General features: G+C 37.4%; 2 protein-coding genes across 4 annotated transcripts in view; one reads left to right on the plus strand and one right to left on the minus strand.

Annotated features, from left to right (window-relative positions):
* The window catches only part of LOC135437390 (uncharacterized), a 91,590-nt gene that overhangs the window by 61,606 nt on the left and 9,379 nt on the right, over positions 1-20,605 (minus strand). The window lies entirely within an intron of this gene.
* On the plus strand, positions 3,380-19,508 carry LOC135437378 (uncharacterized). The gene is made up of 2 exons (XM_064695281.1): positions 3,380-3,596; positions 19,360-19,508. The coding sequence occupies exons 1-2, from the start codon at positions 3,380-3,382 to the stop codon at positions 19,506-19,508; spliced, it is 366 nt and encodes a 121-aa protein (XP_064551351.1).

The following is a 20,605-nucleotide window of genomic DNA, read 5'->3' on the forward strand; positions in this document are numbered from 1 at the left end:
AAATAATACTAAAATGACTAAAAATGCGATACAAACAAGATAGAAAAACCAATAAACAAGGAAGGAATTTATTTTAACAACAAAATCAAGGGTTCGAACTAACCTTCTGCTGCCTGCTACAAGCATTAAAAACTAGACATGCCTACATAGAATTTTTAATGTATACTGGGTAAAAATATATATATATATACTTATAAATAATTGTATTTAATTTTAATAATAATTTTTATTTAATTCATTTATGTATTTTGTAATATCATTTATTTATTACGTCTTTTTATATTTTTTTTCATTTGAGTTTTGAATTCACACTAATGATTTTTTCCCAACTTATCTTAAATTTTTTTTTAGCTTTTTTTTTTTTTTTTTTCGAGACACTTAAAATGCCAAACAGTTCCATTTTAAATGCTCGCCAGCTCTGGACTTACTTTGTCAACTTTAATTATGGGCCACAAAAACCAAAGGCGAACTGTCGCAGTCTTTGGTAGGCAGTGAGAAAAGCAAGTTGATGTTGGTAGTAGAAGTTGTGGAAGAGATGCTTCCTAACCATGTCAATTGTATGACATTAAGATACGCAGACAACTAAAACAAAAAGGCCAAAAATTGAATTCCAAGAGCGTCAAGAGAAGCCGCAAGAAGCGAAGCGACGAGTAAATACCGCAAATAAAATAAATTAAATAAGAAACTACCGCTGTCAAAAGGTTTAACATTTCACTTAAAAACAGCACACGAAGCAATGAAAAATATGTAAGTGTTTGCTTGTATGTCTGAGGAGAAGTCTTGTAGTAGACAAGGCTCCCAGACAACAACAACGCATACACAGATTTGGGCTTTGGTGGTTGCTGGCGACGGCTCAAGTTGAACAACAATTTCCAAGAAAATTAAAACATGTAAAGACATATCTTTTCATCTGACAAACATGGCTGGGACCCAGGCATATGTAAATATACATACTAAACATATATAAACATATATATATATATATATATATATATATATAAATATATATCTTTATTTGTGTCTCTTTGCCTGCTGTGTGTTGTTGTCTACATTTAAATTTAACTCTTTTTACATTTTTCTGGCCCGAAAACTTAAAGCTCAAAGCGAAATTACACAAATGCCTGAAATCTCATAAATACTTCAATCAAGTATGTCCAAAAATAAGTAAAGACATATTTAAGCACACACACAGACATGTACACAGAAATTCTACAGGCGACAGATGCTGCAAACAAAAGCCGAAATCGATGTATAATATGGTATAAAGATCCCAAAAACCAAAATCGTACCAATACTGCTGCCAGTCTGGCATTCTTTTTCTTTCTTTCTTTGATAGCCTGAGATACTTGGAGCTGTTTGACTTTGGGCTTTGGAGCTACATTGTACACAAGTATTTGTATTCGTATTCGTATTCGTTTTCGTATTTGTATTCGTTGTATGTCTTGTCATGACATAAGAAATTGACTCCACTTGAAACTCGAAAAAGGAGTGCAACACAACAACAGAAACAACAACAGCTTCAGCGAAATTAAAAAGTAAATGCAACCATAAATGCAGCCAAAGCCCCCAAACTCCAAGAGTTCTGTTAAGTTGAGTTCTGTTCTGTTCTGTTCTGTTCAGTTGAATCGAATTGAATCGAGTCGAGTAGAGTCGAGTCGAGTGTATCCAGCGGGCAAATGAAGTGCCTCCAACTGCTGCTGACTGCTGTTCTTGTCCATGTTATTGCTCTTCTTCTTCTTGTTGGTGTTGTTGTTGTTGTTGAGTGGAGAGCAACATACCATCTTCAGCATAAAAAGTTGATTTTGATTTGCAGTCGCAAAGGAGGCGAAAGCAAAAGGCATTAATAAATGCGAGGGCTGTCCAAAATTGTATCCAATTACACACTTCTCTCCCCGACAGCATTTCGGGATATAGTTAAAATTCAGTGAACAATCCCATATATATTAATTCCATGGGAAGAAAACTAAATAAATATTAAAGAGCAACTTCTTTGAAATACAAGCAATCAAATGTGAAATATTTTTGTAATTCTCAACTCGTTTATGCAGCTCATACAAAATATAATAATATTAATATTACACAGTGAACACTCTCTCAACGGACACTCCTTTAGACACTCCACTTGGAGCAGTCCTTGAGAGTGTTCTTAAACAGTTATGAATCAGGCCATACCCATTCCCTCTCTACTAGGCGGACACTCCTCGTAAGAGGACCAAAATTACCCGACGGTCGCTGTCCGCGAATGAGAGTTTTCACTACTTTCCCAGCAAAGTTAACTGCCTAATTTAAAAATATGTTTATATTCGCTATATGCAATGAACAGATTTTTATTGGTATCGACCATTTTTATCATTATAGTTTCTTTGGTTCAACTGAGAGCTTTACCTGAAAATTATACCTTAAATATATAATGTTCGTGGAAATTCGAATAGATCACAAATCCCTGTCATATTGTTTCTTTAAAATGTTTTGTTTTTATAACCCTGATGACGATTATCGGGGAGAAACGAAATATATTGGACACAAAGTAAATAAATTATTTTTTAAGGTTAGAGTTAGCGACTAAAACACTTCCCAAGTTGTTAAAAAAAAAAGCCATTAAAAATTTTATAATCTAACTTTTCTGTTCTACCTTTTCTTTTTTAATTTTTCATCTTGCATATGTGCCATAAGAACTTGTTTCTTCTTAAAATGTTGTTGTTTTTAATAGTGAGTTTAATGTATAAATACATACTTTTCTTTAAATTTGATAATACATCTTAATTGTTATGGTAATATTTAATTATTTAATTTCTTTTTATATTTACCTAACTTAACCTAAATATTTATTTAATTATTTTTGAATTTCATTAATTGTAATTTAAAAGCATACAAATTGATATTATTAAACGGCCCTCTCAATCAATAAATTTGGTATACACAACTTTATTGCAATGCACAACACAAAAGCATCTTTTTATATGTTTGCCCATCCTAGACGATGTTGCTATTGTTTTTTTTGCTGTCGTTGTTATTATTGTTGCTTTTGTTGCTGTTGCTACTGTGCTATTTTGGAAGCCTTTTTTGTTGTTCATGTACTCTTCGCTTACGTTCCTTTCATTCAGCTATCGTTTATGCTGCTGCTGTTGTTGCTCCTTATTTATTTTTTTATTTTTTGTTGCAAGCAAGAAAACAAAACCCACATGTGAGCATTTAATTTCAACAACTGTCGCTGGGGCTACCAACAACATCAGAGCGAAATACCAATACCAGCACACACACACAGACACAGAGGCAGATATAACAGCATCAGCTCCAGCTACAACATGCTGCTCTGATACCTACACCTGCCCCCTTCCCCGCCCCTCTTCATTCCAACTCCGCTCAGTGAGGTGCCCCAATGCAGCAGCAGCAGCAGCAGCAGCAGCAGAAACAGCAACAGCAGCGCCTGACACCAACGGCCCTCATGTTGGACACTAAACAGCGGGCGCTGCCAAATGACAACCAAACTACATGTGAAGTACAACAGCAACAGCAGCTACAACAACAGCAACAACAACAACAACAACAATGCATAAGTAACAGTGGGAGCCGCATTAATATGGCCAAGGTAAAGGGTATTTAAAAGCAGCCAGAAAGGCACACCAGCCAGGCTCAAAAGGCAGGCCAGGCGAGTCAAACAGACGAGCAACGTGGTCGTTGTTGTTGTTGTTGTCGCTCGACAGTCCCTGCTGCCTCGGCCAGTGTTGAGCAGCAGTGTGTGTGGGTTTTGAAACAGGTAGTTTTTGTTGTTGTCGTGTATTTTTTTCTCACTCTCTCTCTCTGTCTCTCTCTCTCTTGCTTTTTCTTTGTTTTTGGGCAACATTTAAGAAGCACGCTGTGCAAAGAGCAAGCGAAAAGTAAAAGCCAGAGTTTTGTATTTTTCTTTCTCCCTCTCCCGTTGAGAGCAGAAAAAAAAATTAAAACAGGCTTTAAAAACATGACAGCGCAACGAGCGCAACCCTGAAATTAGTTGACAAGGATGGAAATGAAGGCACAGGAAAGGAATTACAACAACATCAACAGCAACAACAAGAAGAAGAACCGCAGATAAAAATGGAAAATGGGTGGACTGCGTGCTGTGTAAAGATTTACATAATGTGTGGAAACGTCCAACAAATGTCGTCGTGTGGGAATTTCATTAATGAAAGAATTATGAGAGGTTACATAATGAGCACCGTCTGGACTCGTTCTCTTATGTGTGCTCTGAGCACCAAGAGATGCCAGATAATACCTTTGTATGTGCATGCGTGCGTGCGTGTATGGGTGTGTGTGTGTGTGTGTGTGTGTGTGTTTGTCTGATGCAGGCTAATAACGCTGCGGGGGTGTAGCCGTACGGTGTGGTCAGTGGGGGGACAGTCACAGACAGAACAAAACGGAGCCCGAGAACTGTGTCCATTGTTGTAGTCAACAAATTAACAAAGTTTCCAAAGAAATCCGTAATTGAGCGCATTAGTTGGGATTGGGGTTATGCCAAGGGCAAGCGAGACGCGTCCATCACGTCCTCCTTCAATACTAATTTGACAAACTCTTAGCCCAAATTAACACGAAACGCAGGTTTTCAGCTAGCAACAGACTTCTCTTAATATGTCTGAGTACATTTATCTTCAAGAGATACTTAGATACTCAGCCGAAGATGTGCTTACATTTAGATGCCGAGTGTTAAACATACATTTCACATATTCAAAGTCGAGTACACTTAAAGATTACAGAAGCATTTTTTTAGATCCCTAGTACAAATTAAATAATTACTTATAATTTAGATGCTGAATAAATATTTTCAGCAGTTTGACGGCAGTTTGTAAAGAATTAATATTAAATTTTAGAATTATTGCAAATTATTTTTCAGATTTGCCCTTATATTTGAGACATAAATTAAACATGTCTATACTTTAGATGCCTAATAAATATTTGAGACAATCTTTCACTACAAAATATTTTGTAAGGCTTACGCTTTAATTTTGACGGATATAAATTGACAAAAATTTTAAATTTTTAACCAAAATGAATGAAAATAAAAATCTAAGATATTCTGCATTAAAAAGCAAAACTTTTAACACCAATAAAGCTCTTTAATTTATAAATAATATTTTAGATGTTTTAAATCCTTTGTTAACTTTAACGTGCCATGAAAAATGCATATTTCAGCCCGGTATTTTATTTTTTAAATTAAATTGTTTATAAAAGGTTCAAAAGTTTAGCCACTCCAAAAAGCCAACAAAAACGACACCTTTTTGCTTGCCACACTAATTTGACAAGTTTTAAAGCTAATTTACATAAGTAACAAAAAAAAAAAACAAAGATTAGCATGGCAAATCAAATGGATTGTAAGTGCTGGGTCAGCGTCATAGGTAGATGTCCAATTTGCGTACTCTAAATGGAAGTCGAGACTGAAACTATTGCCAATTTGAAATCGCAATACGCACCTGTCACATAAATCACCGACCGAATGTGATTTATTAGTTATTCATATTAGTTACCATGCGAGCGAGCAAATCTCGAAGGCTGCGGCAACTCCGACTTTCCGAGTCCCGGAGGGGACCAGACACAAACACGTGGTAATACATAATAAGCAATATATAAAACATATGTATCTATGAGATATATTGTGCTTATGCTGGCCAACCTAGAGACGAAGTCTTGCCAACTCTGCTGCCACCAGCCAGCTGCACGAAATTCTGATATTTCTTTTATTATTTTGCATATTTTATTCTATTTTTTTTTTTTTTTGGCTCTTGGTGTGTAAAATATTGAAATTGAGTGCAAACTATTTCAACTTTTGTTGTTGTTGTTGTTGTTGCTGCCAAGCCTCGACTGGGGATAGCTGCAGACCCGTACGTACACATACCTCGTAGCAACATTATTAAAATGATATAAAGTAGCCGAGGCATGAACCAAAATCGATGTCGACTGCCGTCGCCGTCGCTCCGCTGCCGCTGCTGGCGAGGCATTTGTTGCATGCATCTTGTTGGCCAATGAACCGAATGGGAAACATTCAGCAGAGACCCGCCGTGTGGTTGCTAAGGTAGCAGATGTGCTTAAGCTGCGGATAAGTATCTACAAGTTGTTTGGCTAGTATCTGAATCGTTGATAAGTGCTAAGTTATGGACTTAAACGATGCTTCGCACAGTTGTGAACATGCAGATAGATCTGCAAGTCTGACAGAGAGCCAGAGAGAGAGCAAGAGAGAGGGACGGAGAGAGAAATTAATGATTGAAGCTAGTCAAGTGGTCAACTAGCTGCTGGGAAGCCATTTACGAGCTAGCGAAAGTTTCTGGCAACTTTTTAAGACCTATCAACTAAGCCAAATCTGTGCTCGAAGTGCCCAAAAGCTTATGAAAATTGTCCATAAATTAGTCTTTACCGCTACTTCTCGTAGATCATTGCAAATAAACTGGCGTTTTCTCGAAGGAAGTTAAGAACGCGATGGAAATGCGATATGGCCAGGGCATGCGTGATACGTCGGGAAAAAAACGCATTCTTATCTTCCGCTAGCAAAAATTATTAAAGATCAGATGCTATTTTGACAAAAAAATAAGTTAAGTTGGATAGCCAAAAAGTTTGCTCATTGATTATATTAATATGAATTGAAACAATGAGAATCCATTGATAAACAAATCTCATTTTACTTTTCTAATTTTGGAATTCTACAATTTGAAACAAAATATCAATTTCTTCAATCAAATTTTGCAAGCGACAATTGTGAATACTTATTCAAATTTTTATGTTTAGAGTTTTGAGTTAGTCAAACATATATATTTTCTTAATTATTATACACTTGCATAGATGCTAGATTTTAGATATTTGCCAGAGAGAAGCCCGCCGACTGTTGCTCAGCGTTTGGCCGTATACACAAGCTCAACGATCGTAAACATTCCAAATTATAAGTCGTATAAGTACTTAGTTATGACCATAAAAAAGGCAACCCAAAAGGCAAACACACACACGCACGCACAACAACGATCCCTGGAACCGAGTGAAGACAGCAAAATTTTGCCGACCAACGCGACTGCTGTCAAAGTCATTTGGCGCATAATTTTTACAGCTGTCTGAGGCCCATTGGCCCCGACCCTGCCTCCTCTGGCCACTTTGCCTGTAACCCGCATCGCATAACTTTTATAGTCGCCGTCGTTCGTTGCTAAAATATTCTAATTGTTTTTAACAATTTTTGAATGCGCCGTGTACGCGGCGTCATAAATCTTTGCCTTACTGCAGCATCAGCATCAGCAGCAACAAAAGCTGCGGCAACAATGGAAGATGATGAGGCCAAGGCAACAACAACAACAACAACTACAACAACCACAGCAACATCAGCAGCTATGGCAACGGCCAAGACAAATTTGCTTTAAAGCTCGCCAATAAAAGTTAACAACGCAGTCATATATGCATACTTACATATACATAAAGTCTGTTTTCCCAACTGTGCAAAGGAAAAACCCATTCGAGGCTTTTAAACATCATTAAACTGAGCTCAACTTAGCCTATCTTTGGGTTAGACGAGTACATATGCTGATTGTGCCCGGGCTAGGCTGGGAGTTTAGCTACTGCGATTGTCATTAATTCTATTCTGGTTTGTAATTAGCCAAGTTATTTAGAGATATATTTAAAAAATCAAGTATTAGTTGTCTAACAAGCAGATTTGTAGTTAAAATGAATGTCTAACAAGGGGATACTATTCAGAAATTCCCAAAATTATCAACGGTCGTAAATGTCATATCTGAAAGCTTACCCAGTCCTACAAAAAAAAGGCAATGAAACTAAAATTAATAAAAAAAAGTAATTACAAAAAACTTAATGTACAATAGGTTTGCATGAATAACAAGTTAGTCATTAGTCAAGCTCTAAGTTTTCATGGAACTTCGGTTCATTCCCTTAAAGCTTTGTATTGTGCTCTTAATAAATAAATATTATTTAAATATTTAAGAATTAACCTCTTTAAGCATAAGAAAAGTACGAATTTCTCTCAATTAATATGAATATTAATTATATTTCACGCCCCATAATAATTATAGTTTTAATGTTATAGAAATATGATCTATATTTTATAAAACAATATTAAGACGAATGCCAAAGTATATCTTAAAGGAAAAACCAACCATAGTTACTTTATATGTAACTTTATATGACGCTGTTTCTTTATATGCCTCATAACATATTAAAATGAATACAATATGTTAATGGGTAATTCAAGTTTGCGTTTTAATTTCCTTTTCCTTGAGCTGATAAAAATTGGTTCTACCTGTTTTCCTCTATTTAAATGTCGATTTAACAGAGATTTTGAACATTTAGCCATGGGCAGCGCAGCGTTTCCCACTCCCAGCCCGCTCCCCTTAGATATATTGCGCTTTTTTCACACCGCCCCCACCCCTTTTGGCATATTTTATATTGTGTTGTTTTTCATTTGTGGCGCATTTTCCATTTCATAAAGCAGCCATCGAGCCGGCTGTTTATGATTTAGGCTTGCAGCATTCACTGGCCTAGCCCCTACCCTACCCACTTGGGTAGTTGGGAGCCAGAGCTGGGTACGGAGCTGGAGCTGGAGCTGGAGCTGCTTATTAGTTGGCCGCTTGGCCTCTGGACTTCCTTGAACGCGCCAAACTTCTGAGGCGAATGCCGTTTGACGTCGACGCATTAATGATTGTTAGTGAGTTGTGAAATTGCTCTAACTGCACTTGGGGCATCAACAGCAGCAGCAGCAGCGGCAGCGGCAGCTTCCACATCATTTGCCAGTAGAGTCGACACTATTCAACTGTACAGCTCTTGGACTCTGTCAGCATGTCCAACGTCAAAGTCTTTCCGGCAGCCGATGCTTTGACTGGATGACTGGTAGACTTAAGAGCTGAACCGCAGCAACTCGTTCCCGGTTCGCATATTAAAGAGTAAATTTTTCAATTTCACAGACATTAAACGCGGCTGCTGCTGCTGCTGCTGCTCGGCTTGGCTACACTTCACTTGCTGCCACTTGCCCTCCACTTGCCAACAATCTGAGGCGACCACCCCTCACCCTTCCACGCCTTCCAAGACTCAGTTTTGAGCTAAACGTTTTTGCCGGTGGCTATTTTTCGACACGGCTGCGGCTTTGGCTTTGGCGCTGGCTTTTGCCTGGTTGCGCTTCGAGTTGACTTGGTGTTGGTAACTAAACATTTTTGCCATTAAATAGTTTGTTAAAATTTGCCTTATTAGATTATTAAATTTTGCAATTTAGGCAAAATTCGTTTTGGCATTTTGAGGCGATTTGGGCGGCAGCAGCAGACGACAAGTCCACAGTGAGCGCAAAGAGCTCCAACTGTGTACAGTGCGCGCAATAAGTTTGTACACGATTAGGAAATAATGGACCTTAAGAATGATTGCCATATGCTAATCTTCAGCTGAGATATGCTCTCATATAGCCGGATTGGATAATATAAGATTATATAGCGTTTCCATATGTGGACATTTCTGTTGCCCTGTACTTTTATCAGGATAAGTAAGTATTTAATATATATACCGGATAATATTGTTGATTTTGTTGTTGTTGTATTAAAAGAAAATATAAATTTACAGATTACGATATTTTTGATGCCGATTTTAATACAGTTTCCCTTCAGATTTGGAAGAATATGTATTTAACAGTACGTTAATTGTAATTAAACAAAATCTACAGAAAGAGTTAACTATTTTAGTATTTATAAAAACTTCTTTAGGCAACATTTTGCATAAATTTCTTATTTTTATATTTTGTATTATTCAAAAAATTTGAGCTAAAAGTGCATAGTTACTTTTTTTTTTATTATACTTATTAGAGAACCTTTCGGATATATTGAACCTTCACTCTGTTTCTATCTCTTTGAAGAATGCATTATGTTTAACGTTAGATCCATAAGACTTATGATATATTTAAGCTTTAGCTCGATCAGCTTTTTCTGTAAATATTTTATCTCAAACAGCCATCTTGATAGAGCCACTTTTTGTTGTTCTCATATTTAGGAACATAATAAGAAATTCTCTGTTGTCTTGCACTGGACTCTTGTAGCTAGCTTTCATTGGTCAAGCCCTGTAAATCATTAATAATCCATAGTTTGCTGCTCTATTGCACTATCTAGCCAACTGCTAACTAATAGATAAACACTAGCACACACACGCACACACACATGTGTATATATCATAATCCCAAAAATCTATATGTGTATGTACAGCTCTGTTGCACAAACTCTTGCATAACTCTTCTTTCGGTAGGTGCACGTGCAGAGGGGGAGAGAAGGGAGGCAACAGCAGGACAACGGCAGCAAGGAGCTCTGGTTCGTTGGGTTCGACGAAGACGTCGACGAAATTCACATTTAACAGTGCCCCCCAGAGTGCAGCACGCTCGATGGCCCTTTGTCCTGTTACAGCTCCTAAACCAGGCAATCGATGAGTGTGTAGCTTCATATGTATGCGTGTGTGTGTGTGTGTCTGGAAGTGTGTTTGTGGCGCTTTTGTTGCTACTGGCCATATGCCAATTTTCGGTAAACTAACTTGCCTAAACTCGACAAGCAAATTGCCTTCATTAAGATACATGCCTGTGCTACCTACAATTTAGAAGCACACACATATAACTCACATACATGTGTGTGCGAGTGTGTGTGTGTTGGATCGAACCATGTGCAGTTTACTGCTGCTGCACTTCTTATTTTCTCTACATTTTTTTCTATTTGTATGACGACGACTTCAATTGGGTCAACACCCAACAACAGCAACAACCAGCTGAAGAGTTAACCCACAACAATTTCAATAGATACAAGTACCCGATGTATGTTGGTGTGAGTGTGTGTGCTAGAGCCTCGTTCTCTGGACACTAACTAACGGAAGCCACTTAAAAAATACGCCAAACTACACCCACGACTTTTCTATGGGGCAAAAGTGTTTGGCAGAATTTAATTTTTATAGAACTCTGCAGAAGGCGACACACACACAAACACACACACACTCTCACACACACTCACACATGCATTTTCAAGTTAATTTCGAATCGCTTTTAAATTAGCTTAATTCGCTGAAATAAAACTGACGCCTACGAATGAGTGAAAAGAAAACAAATACCACAAAAAAAAAGAAAAGAAAAAAACGCAAAGCGAACTGGAAATGAAACCAAAACGGCAGCTAAACATTTTAATGTTGTACAAAGGCAATAACAATAACAACAGAGACAGCAGCAGCAGCAGTCGCAACAACAACAAATCGAAAACCGAAGCTACACATACGTGAGATACAAAGATACAGAACCAAGCGGGCGGGCAGTCTGCAGATACATTCGCTGGGTCTTCGTTAGCTGCGCGTGTTGTTGAAGGCGCAGCTTTAAGAAAAAACAACAAAATGTAAAAAAAAACTTGAAATAATATGCTTTTAGCTATCGAACTTTGAATACACTTGCGACTGCGTGGCAATGGCATGATATAATATTATAATGTAGAAGTATAAGTACCTATGGAAGGTGTGAATAAATTATGTATGTATCTCTGAGCCTCAAAGGATTTTGGTTTTTAGACTGAACTTTTATGTGATATAATGATTCGATCTAGATAGCATCTATCTATTTTGAGCTGTATAACATCATCAAGAGTTCATTCAGTTCACATAGTTAGCTATATGATATAGGTATATTTTCCAGTCAGCTTCAAGCAATAACACAAGGTGCGGATAACAGAAGCAGCTACACCAAGTTGCATCAAGATAAGCTCAATGACAGCTAAGTTATACCAGGTCAGTTATATGGATATCTCAGTTATATATGTTACTCAATGGAATCGTATATATATATCCATTCAGTTATAAAACATTTCGTGGCACAGTTGTTATACCTGTCGGCAAGTGTATATGGAATGGTCGCAGCAGCGACTACACAACTTTAAGATACGTTTTCGGACGGCGGCTGTCGATTGGAGACGACCACAAAAACATTTTTTTTTAAACGCTAGAACGCCTCTTCACAACACTTTCCACAAAAAAAAAGCAAATTTATTTTTTTTAATTTCTTTTTGCTGTTGCTGCGGTTTTTTATTGCCTGTTGTTGGTTTTCGGTTTGTCTGTTTTTTTTGTTTTTTTTTTTTTGTGCGTTTGCAGATTCTTTTCAACAATTATTTTTCGGTCCGACTTTTGTGTGTGCGGCCTTTGTAGTCTTTTATTGCTTTTGCTTAAAGTCATTGCAGCAAAAAACAACAACAACTACAATTGGAATGAAATTATGTTGAAATATTTAAATACATTGCAGCGAAAAAACGAAAAAAATACCAATTATCAATTAAGTCAGCCAAACGCAGACTCCAAAATGTAATAAAATACACGGCGACGACAATGCCACAAAATGACAATACAGAGACAAGGCGTCGAGAGTGCTCGACTAGCAGGTATCCTATATCTAGCTCATGGTTGCAATTTTATTATTTTTATATGAAAAATACATTTCAAAAAAGCGGTTTTTTTTGAAGTTTAAACTTGAAGGTAGCGAAGTACGTAATGTATTTTTTCGTATTTGGTATTGCTAAATTTATTTTAATTTTCATGTGTCATGTGGTTTTTTGGTATTTTTAATTTGTATTTATCTCGTATATTGCTTTTGACTGAATTTGAGTATCTTTTATAAAAATAAAAAAACGTTTGCAATATGTGGTACTTTTTAAGGATCAAATTTTGATTTTATTTATTTTTTTATTTATATGAAACTGAAAATAACTTTATATTATCCGATTTCATAATATTTTTTTACCACAGGGTATTACAAATGGGTAAAACCTGCAACTGCAGATGAGAGTTTGGTTTGGTATTTTCAGTTTCGGGTCAGTTTCCTGTTGCCGGCTGCCGCTGCCACTGCTGCTGCTGCTCAGCGTGAAGGCAGAGAGCAGTATAAAAAATATATAAAAGAAGAAATATACAACAGACACGGGCGCGCGTTGAACAAAAAGATAAAAACATTAATTATTATTAATTGCCCTTTTTTTCTGTGTTTTTCTTCTCTTTGCCGTCGCCTTTTGTTTTAATCGTACGCTCGGTCCGCGGCGAGGCACCTTGCCAGCTTCACTTCAGGTCCTTTGGCAACTGTCGTCGCGACCCTTTTGCTTTAAAGGCTCTTCGCTTCATCTGTTTCCTTTTTGTGGCGTGTGATTTAAAACCTGGCGGCAAGTTTCGGTACCGCCCCGAATTCTCACTAATGTACATTAAAACCAGTTCCCAAAGTTGGTTTCTTTAATTTGTTTTTTGTTTTTTTTTTTTCAAGAAGCTAACGAAATGACAAGTTTTGAATTTTGGCCACGAAATGTTGTGAAATGTTGCGGGCTGGGAATCTGGTTTAGACGCAGATTTGTCGCGTGGGCAGCATGTTATACAAATTGTTGGGTTCCATTTTGGTCAGAGATTAACTGTGTAGATGGGCGACTCTTAACGGATTGACATTTTCGAACAAACAAAGGGAACATCAAATGCAAACGGTAATGGCTTATAAAATATTTTAATATTCACATTAGCTTCACATTTTTCATAATACAAGAGATTAATGTGCAAATGTCATGAGTTCAAACATATTCAATTACTTATATATTTTTAAAGAAAAGACTACGAGAAGGTTTAGCGAAGATGAACACTGTGATAGGCGAATTTTTATGTTTAGTAAAATAAAATACACATGGAAGAAGATATCTAGAAACTTAGAAGAGTTTCAAATGTCATGCACTGTTTTTTTCTTATACAATTTACGTATTGTTTTACGTACAATGGATTGTAAAAACAAATACTCAAAAAGATATTGCATATATCATATAATTGATATTATGCCTTACAATACTTACTCTATTTCTCTATCTCTATTCTCCATCTCTCTATCTCTTTTGATATATATGAATAATTCAGGAAAATTGAATCAAGTTTATAGCTGCATTTAGGTTGATAGCTTAGGTTAATGATTTCAATTTCCATTTGATTTTGTAACTCGCCAAGAATTAAATTTTTTGTAAATTCAAAAAATTGGACAAACAAGTTTCTGTCCGTCCGTTTTTATTATATTAACCTTTAAGAACTACATACTATAAATAAACGTAGCTCTTCTTAACAAGTTTCTTTGCGATAATCGATAACTTGGCCCGTTTCTTTCCGACAAACGATAACTTCGCCCGTTTCCTAGCAATCAATAAAAACCAATATCAAAATCCTGTTTTTTAAGCAAGTCTCTTAAGTTTTAAGAGCTAGAGTCACAACATTTGACATGTAACTTCTAGAGTACTATAAAAAGATTAAATATCTTTCATTTTATAACCCCACCCCCCCCCCCCCCTAGCGAGAGCTGCATTTGTTACATTGCATTTGTCGGTTACTCCCGACTAGAGCACTCTCTCTTGTTTAAATAGTATTTTTTAAATATTTCTTTACAATTAAGATTTATAAATATTAATATTTTGCTCTATATTGAAGCTCTTAGAAACATTCAGCTGCTGTTTCACATTTCTCTTCTTCACTCGCCGCACTTCCCATCTCAATCACAAATTCTTGTTATTCACTTTGGCAGTTTGACCCTTTTTCTCTGAGATTTGATGACTGCATAAATTGAACATATTGATAACTTGATTAATGCCAAAATTGTTGCCACTGCTCTAAATTCATCCTTTTGCTTTTCAATCGTTTCCAAGCAGTTTTCCATAAAGGCTTTATCAAAGTTTTCTAGTTGGCAGGCGATTCAGCCAAAAATTGCCAAGTTTATCGATCAGCACAAAAAGAAGGCAAAAAAATTCTAAAAAAAAACTTAAACTGCAACAATTTGCAAAAAAAAAAAAGCTGCATGTAGGATAGCTATCCTTGCCCAGAGCAGAGCATGTCCTGCCTGTCGTCGTGTCGTGTCTCTCAGCGTGCCTTTTCGACACTTTCGCTTTAATTAAAAACTTACAAAAGAGTTTTCTCTCCCGTCTGAGACCCACATGGGGGAAAGGGAGCCGGCGAAATATGCGTAAAATATGCCAAGCAGACGAGCAGAGGCGAGGCGCCGCAAAAATGGAATTCCCATAAAACTGCAGCTAAGCAAATCTAGTTGGGAGAACCCCAAACCACACACACACACAAAGCAATAACCGGATGAAAACCAGACTCAAAAATATATGCATATAATAAAGGGCCGGAAAGTTATACAAAACTCAACAAGGTTAAAACTTATATGCCCTAAAAACAAGTAATCAGTTAAAACATATAGAAGAAGATACGAATTTTAAGAAGAAAAACTAAAATGACGCAGAAAAATTTTAATAGAAATAAAGATAGAACAATCGCATAAAATGTTGCCAGATATTTTCTCTCTTGGTATGAAATCTGCCTTTGTTTTGAATATATTAAAAAAAAATATAAAAATTATATATTTTAAAAATATTTTGGGACAAATTGGTTGTGTACAATTATTGAATTTTTATTTTTTTAAAATAGCAAATCAACTCATAATAAACAAATACGTATACGTTCTTAACCCCAAACTCTTTAGCTGTACCCCACATATTATGAATCTTAAAACCTTAACCTTATCCCTTTCAAGTATAAGCAAGTATTGCCTGTCCAAGCCAGATATTGAAGTAGTTATACCTCTTTAACAAGAGCATATAACGAGACCCCAAAAAAAAAGTGCTCATAGAGATACAAATTTCACCACATGCATTTGGTTGAGCAAAGTTTTTGCATATGGCAAACCAAACGACAGTGCATAAAATATATGTTTTATACAACAAATTTCCATATATGCACGCACACACACACACATGGGGGAATGTATCTGTGTATTTCCATGTCTATAACTATGCATGTGTATCTGTGTTGTTCTAGGGTGTTTTGTGTATAAATTTGCGTATGCATTTTTTATATTTTTCAGATTTTTTAGGATTTCCTTTTTTTTCTTCTATTTTTTGACTAGGGACTTGTCCGTTGTTTATGCAGAAGGCGCCCAAAGAAACGAGAGAGAGCTGCAAAACGCAAACAAAGCCTTTTTTGTCCGGGCAACATGCTCTACTTGTCTTTGTTGTTGTTGTTGCGTTTGTTGCAAAGGCATCTAAAAAATGTTTAGACAAATTAAAAATAAGAGTAACCCAAAAGATAAATGGGGGCCTAACGTGGGCTTAAGGGGGCACTGCTGCCGAGTGGGGGTGGAGCGTGTGGAGTGTTGCTAAATTTGCTGCGTTGGCAACGCGCATTTGGGTCAAGGTGCTTGTTGTTGTTGCTGTTGCCGTTGTTTGTTGTTATTCATGTCGCCTGGCTTTGGTTTATTATGAAAATTGCATTTGTTGTTGTTTGTGTAGCTGTCATTATGCGAAACGAAGCGTTGCAGTGTATCGGGAACAACTTGAAACAATTTGACGCGGTTTAGTTGAGCATGACTGACCATAAGACACCCTACTTATGGACTTGATTTTCTATTGTACTTAATTTTAATACACAGATATGTATATAATTTTGATTTTGGAGTACTTTTCATTGAGCTGCGGACCTCAAGCCAGCTAACTTAATATTTGATACAAAGATAAGTTTATCAGGAAAGAAAAATTGTCATGAGAAATAAAACAGAGACCTTCATTTAGTCAGAATTAACATTTAACTACGCACATGAAGTGTACAACCGACAATAGAAAGTTATGTACAATGAAAGCATATGATGTACAAGAAAGCTGACAGAATATTCAGGAAATTAATAGAGAAAAGGGGCTTTCGATACTAAAAACCTTTTTACGATAAAAGTCACATGAAATGCGCAGGGTTCTTAGCAGGCATACTGAGCACGAAGTTAAGGGATCGCAACGCCGTAAAGACAGCAGACTATTTTGTTTTACAAAAGAAATAATAAACTCCAATTAACAGTAGAATATTTCATATTTTTTAGAAATCAGAAATTAGTGACTAGTTTTTAAATCAGCAATTTTTGTTATACATTTTGTAGAAAACCTTTCATTTATGATTTCCGCCTGAATTCAAATCAAGATGATTTCAAAGGCAAATATACAAATGAAAACAAATTATAAGTAAATGATTAACGCACTTTTCGCTAAGTATTGAGACAACTTCAGTTTTATAGAGGAGATCCCGAAGGACATCACAAGCTCAATACTTCATTCACCGATAACAAATATGCTCCTTTTCAAAAGCTCGTCGCACTCTATGAGTACGTGGTAGAGCTCCACCCACATATGCATAAAATATGAGCATGATTAAAGTGTCCATGGCATGTTAGATCCTTGCCAAGCGCCAACAGCAACTACAACAACAACAACAACAAAAAGACAAGCTGCACTTTTTGCAGCTAAAACAAAAATATTATGGGAAATTTGTACATGTTGAAGGAGGCGGCAACGAATAGCGAATAATCAATAAAAATAAAATATATCACACCGTTGAAAGCAAATGCCTGCAACCTCCTCTCCCCGCACACTTGTTACCCCTAGCTCTAGCTCGCTTCCTCTCCCACTCTTCCTTTCTGAGACTCTCTCGTTCTCTATCTCGCTTGCACTCTTGAGTTGCTCATTTCGTGCTCATGTGCCATTATACAAATATAATATTCTTACTTTTTTTTTCCTTTTTTTTTGGTGTGCAGTTTTTGCCGCTTTTGTGTTTTTGCCACCAAAGTAAAGTAACTGCTGCCACACAGAGGCAAGAGTCCCGGACACGTTTCACACGCACGCGCAGGGGTTGGCTAAGGGACGAAGGGCGGGGGCAAAAGATGTAGCTGGATGGAAACGGCACCCTAGTTGGCCTGGCTGGTTGCGCGGTTAGTTGCCTGCTCGATTCGCCTGGCGTGTTATTGAGGCAAATTGTACAATGTAAAAGCCAGCAATTCGGTTTACAGTGAAATTTCCTATCAAAACTATTGACATTTGTTGCGGGCATTACGGGGTATCTTACATTTAGCATACTTAAATTGTCAGAAAAATGCTAAGATAATTGTAAGGGAATTCAAAGTTTGTCGCAAAAGAAACCACATCGAATTTTTTGAGTGTTTACAAAAATATTTCTTGAAAATATGTTGACTTAGGTTCGGATTTCAATGCCAGGTATTTTTAATGTAGTTGCCAAAAGGTATTTTATAAATTAGGAGGAATATTCTATATATGCTACATTTAGACATATACCGTTTAATGATTGGACATGCAGAAGGCTGTGATTTTTTCTGACTACGTTTTGGTAAATTGTGTTATTATGTTGAATAAAGTATTCAAAACTTGATAGGTAATAGAAGTCACCATAATTCTTAGTTCGATTTGGTGAATGATTTTGATATCATGTTGAACAAAATATTCTTAACAAAGAGAAGCTACTTTTAACAGAGAGAAGCTCTTTTCTCAATTAATTTGAAAATTTTCAAAGTAGAAATACACGTAGAAAGAGATACACTCAGGTTTATTCTATGTATATTGCCTCGACTTAAGATGGGCCCGCGATTTGGCTTCTTGTCGTGTCATTTTAAGCAATTTATGAATATGTTGATTGTAATACTCAAGGACCTGAATAAAATGACAAAGCTTTTTAGGCACATGTTTATTTAGAAGCCTTTTGCATAAGTAAAGCACAGATCCCGTCAAAAGAAACAGCCTTAAACGAAAACCAGTTTGTTAACCAAACCAAAACTAAAACCCCGTTAAAAGGCCGAGGAATCAAAGCTAATAAAACCCCATACAATCTTTATGTTAAGAACTTAATCCCCTTTTAATCGAGTTTCTGTTTCTGTTTTTTTTTTTCCCCTGCAATTTTGTTGCATTTAGCCAATATCTACTGTGGCAACACTCAACAATTTGTGCAAAATTAAAAAAGAGACAAACATTTTCCATTTTCCCCTACAAACACACACACACACACAAATTGCACCAAAGTGTTCTTTGTGTTGTCAGATGGCGTTGATTTTGTTGTTCAGTTTCAGTTATGCTTCGTATATATAGATATACATATATGTATGTGTCCTTTTCTTTTTTCTTTGCTGAACTACTTCGATTATGGCCGTGTTGCCTGGCCCCTTGCTTCGCTTCGGAATTCATGTGAATTTTTGAATGCGCCTTTTGTAGTATTTTGTACACTCTCTTCTATTTGAGTGTTGCGCCGCACACTTGAGTGCACACAACGAGACGAGGCGAGGCTGGGCAGCGTCCCGTTCACAGGCCCAGGCAGGGGCTGGGATGTGCTCGCATCCTTATAAAGGATGTTGTGCTTACACTAAGTAACTGTGTTCTTAGCATCCTCTCGCCGCTATCGCTGCGTGTTAATTGCAATTATGCAATGCATGCCGCATTCAAGCCGCATTGCATCCTGTCAGTTGCATTGATGCCGGCAAGTTTCTCTGCAGGCGAGGCGTGCAAAATTATTGTGACACAATTTTATACGTTGCAGGATATGCGAACGCGAGCATCCTGGCGGCAATAGTAGCGCGCTGCGGCGGCGGCGGCGGCAGCAGCATTGGCTTCCTCATCCTGTCAACGCCAGCTTCGGTTTATATTGGCAAGTTATGCCACATGCCACATGCCAAGGCACAGGCATAAAAGGTTCCGCGCACCTCTCCTCTACGGCCCGTCGCCCTTCGGCATGGCAACTAGTTATGCGTGCACAGGAACACACCAGCCCACCCCCTGCCACTGTCAATCACATTTGGTTCTCCTCCCTGCGCAGGCGCTCGTCCTTTTGCCTCATGATTGTGTGTGGCTGTGTCTGTGTCTGCATTTAAGTGCTACCCGAAATTGCCTTTTTAAAGGATTTCACGCACACACACAGACACACACAGAGACACATGCATGCATACCCGCAAGCACTCATACACATATGTGTGTACTGCTTCTCTCTACACGTGACATGTCCCTCCTCGGGCGCCTTTTACGCTTGGCCCTGCTCGGGCGCCTTTAACGCTTGTCAACGTTTGCCATCTCCTTCAACGTTGCCGATTTCTCTGGGCCATTTTCTTTTCTGGATACTTTTCAATTGATGCATCTCCATCTGCACAGCAAGGTCCTTGTGCCCGTCATTCCCGTCTTCTCGTTCTGTTTGTGATCCAAAAACTACGCATTTCGCAAGCTCAATTCGTGTGGTGTGATAAACTAAAATAAAACTATGCTCGTAATTTCTGGGGCAGATTCACCCTTTGCTTGCTTTACGCAGCACAAACTGCATTTTCACTTTCTTTCTATTCGCATTTTTCTCTCAATTTTCATTTTAATTTTCGTTTTATTTCGAATAAAAAGAAAAAAGGGTGAAGAATTTTTGTGTTTTTGCAAACTGCATTTTCCAGTGTCAAAGGCGCTTAATTTAGTGTCAGTTTTTCCTCCGCCCGCTCTCACACACGCTCCCCCGTCTCCCACTCTCCCTCTCCCTCTCTCTCTCTCTCTCTTTCTCTAAGACTTTTTTGTCTAGTGTTTTTGGCATGTAATTTGCTGGCTTCACTCGGAAATTGCTTTTATTTCTCGCATTTTGCATCCGCTCTCTCTCGTCCTCTCTCTTTCTCTCTCTTAGTTACTCTCTCTTGCTCCTTTTTTCCCCATATTTAATTGAGAGCTGCTCCTTGCGTGTCCGCTGACTTTGCCAATTGATCAATAATTAAGGCTGCAGCAATTAAATATTAATAGTTAACGGGCGAGAAGGGGCAGCT

This window comes from Drosophila montana, unplaced genomic scaffold (assembly GCF_035044405.1).
Source record: "Drosophila montana isolate Dmon_TW-CO22-7 unplaced genomic scaffold, ASM3504440v1 contig_3734_1, whole genome shotgun sequence".
In the NCBI taxonomy this organism is placed as follows: domain Eukaryota; kingdom Metazoa; phylum Arthropoda; class Insecta; order Diptera; family Drosophilidae; genus Drosophila; species Drosophila montana.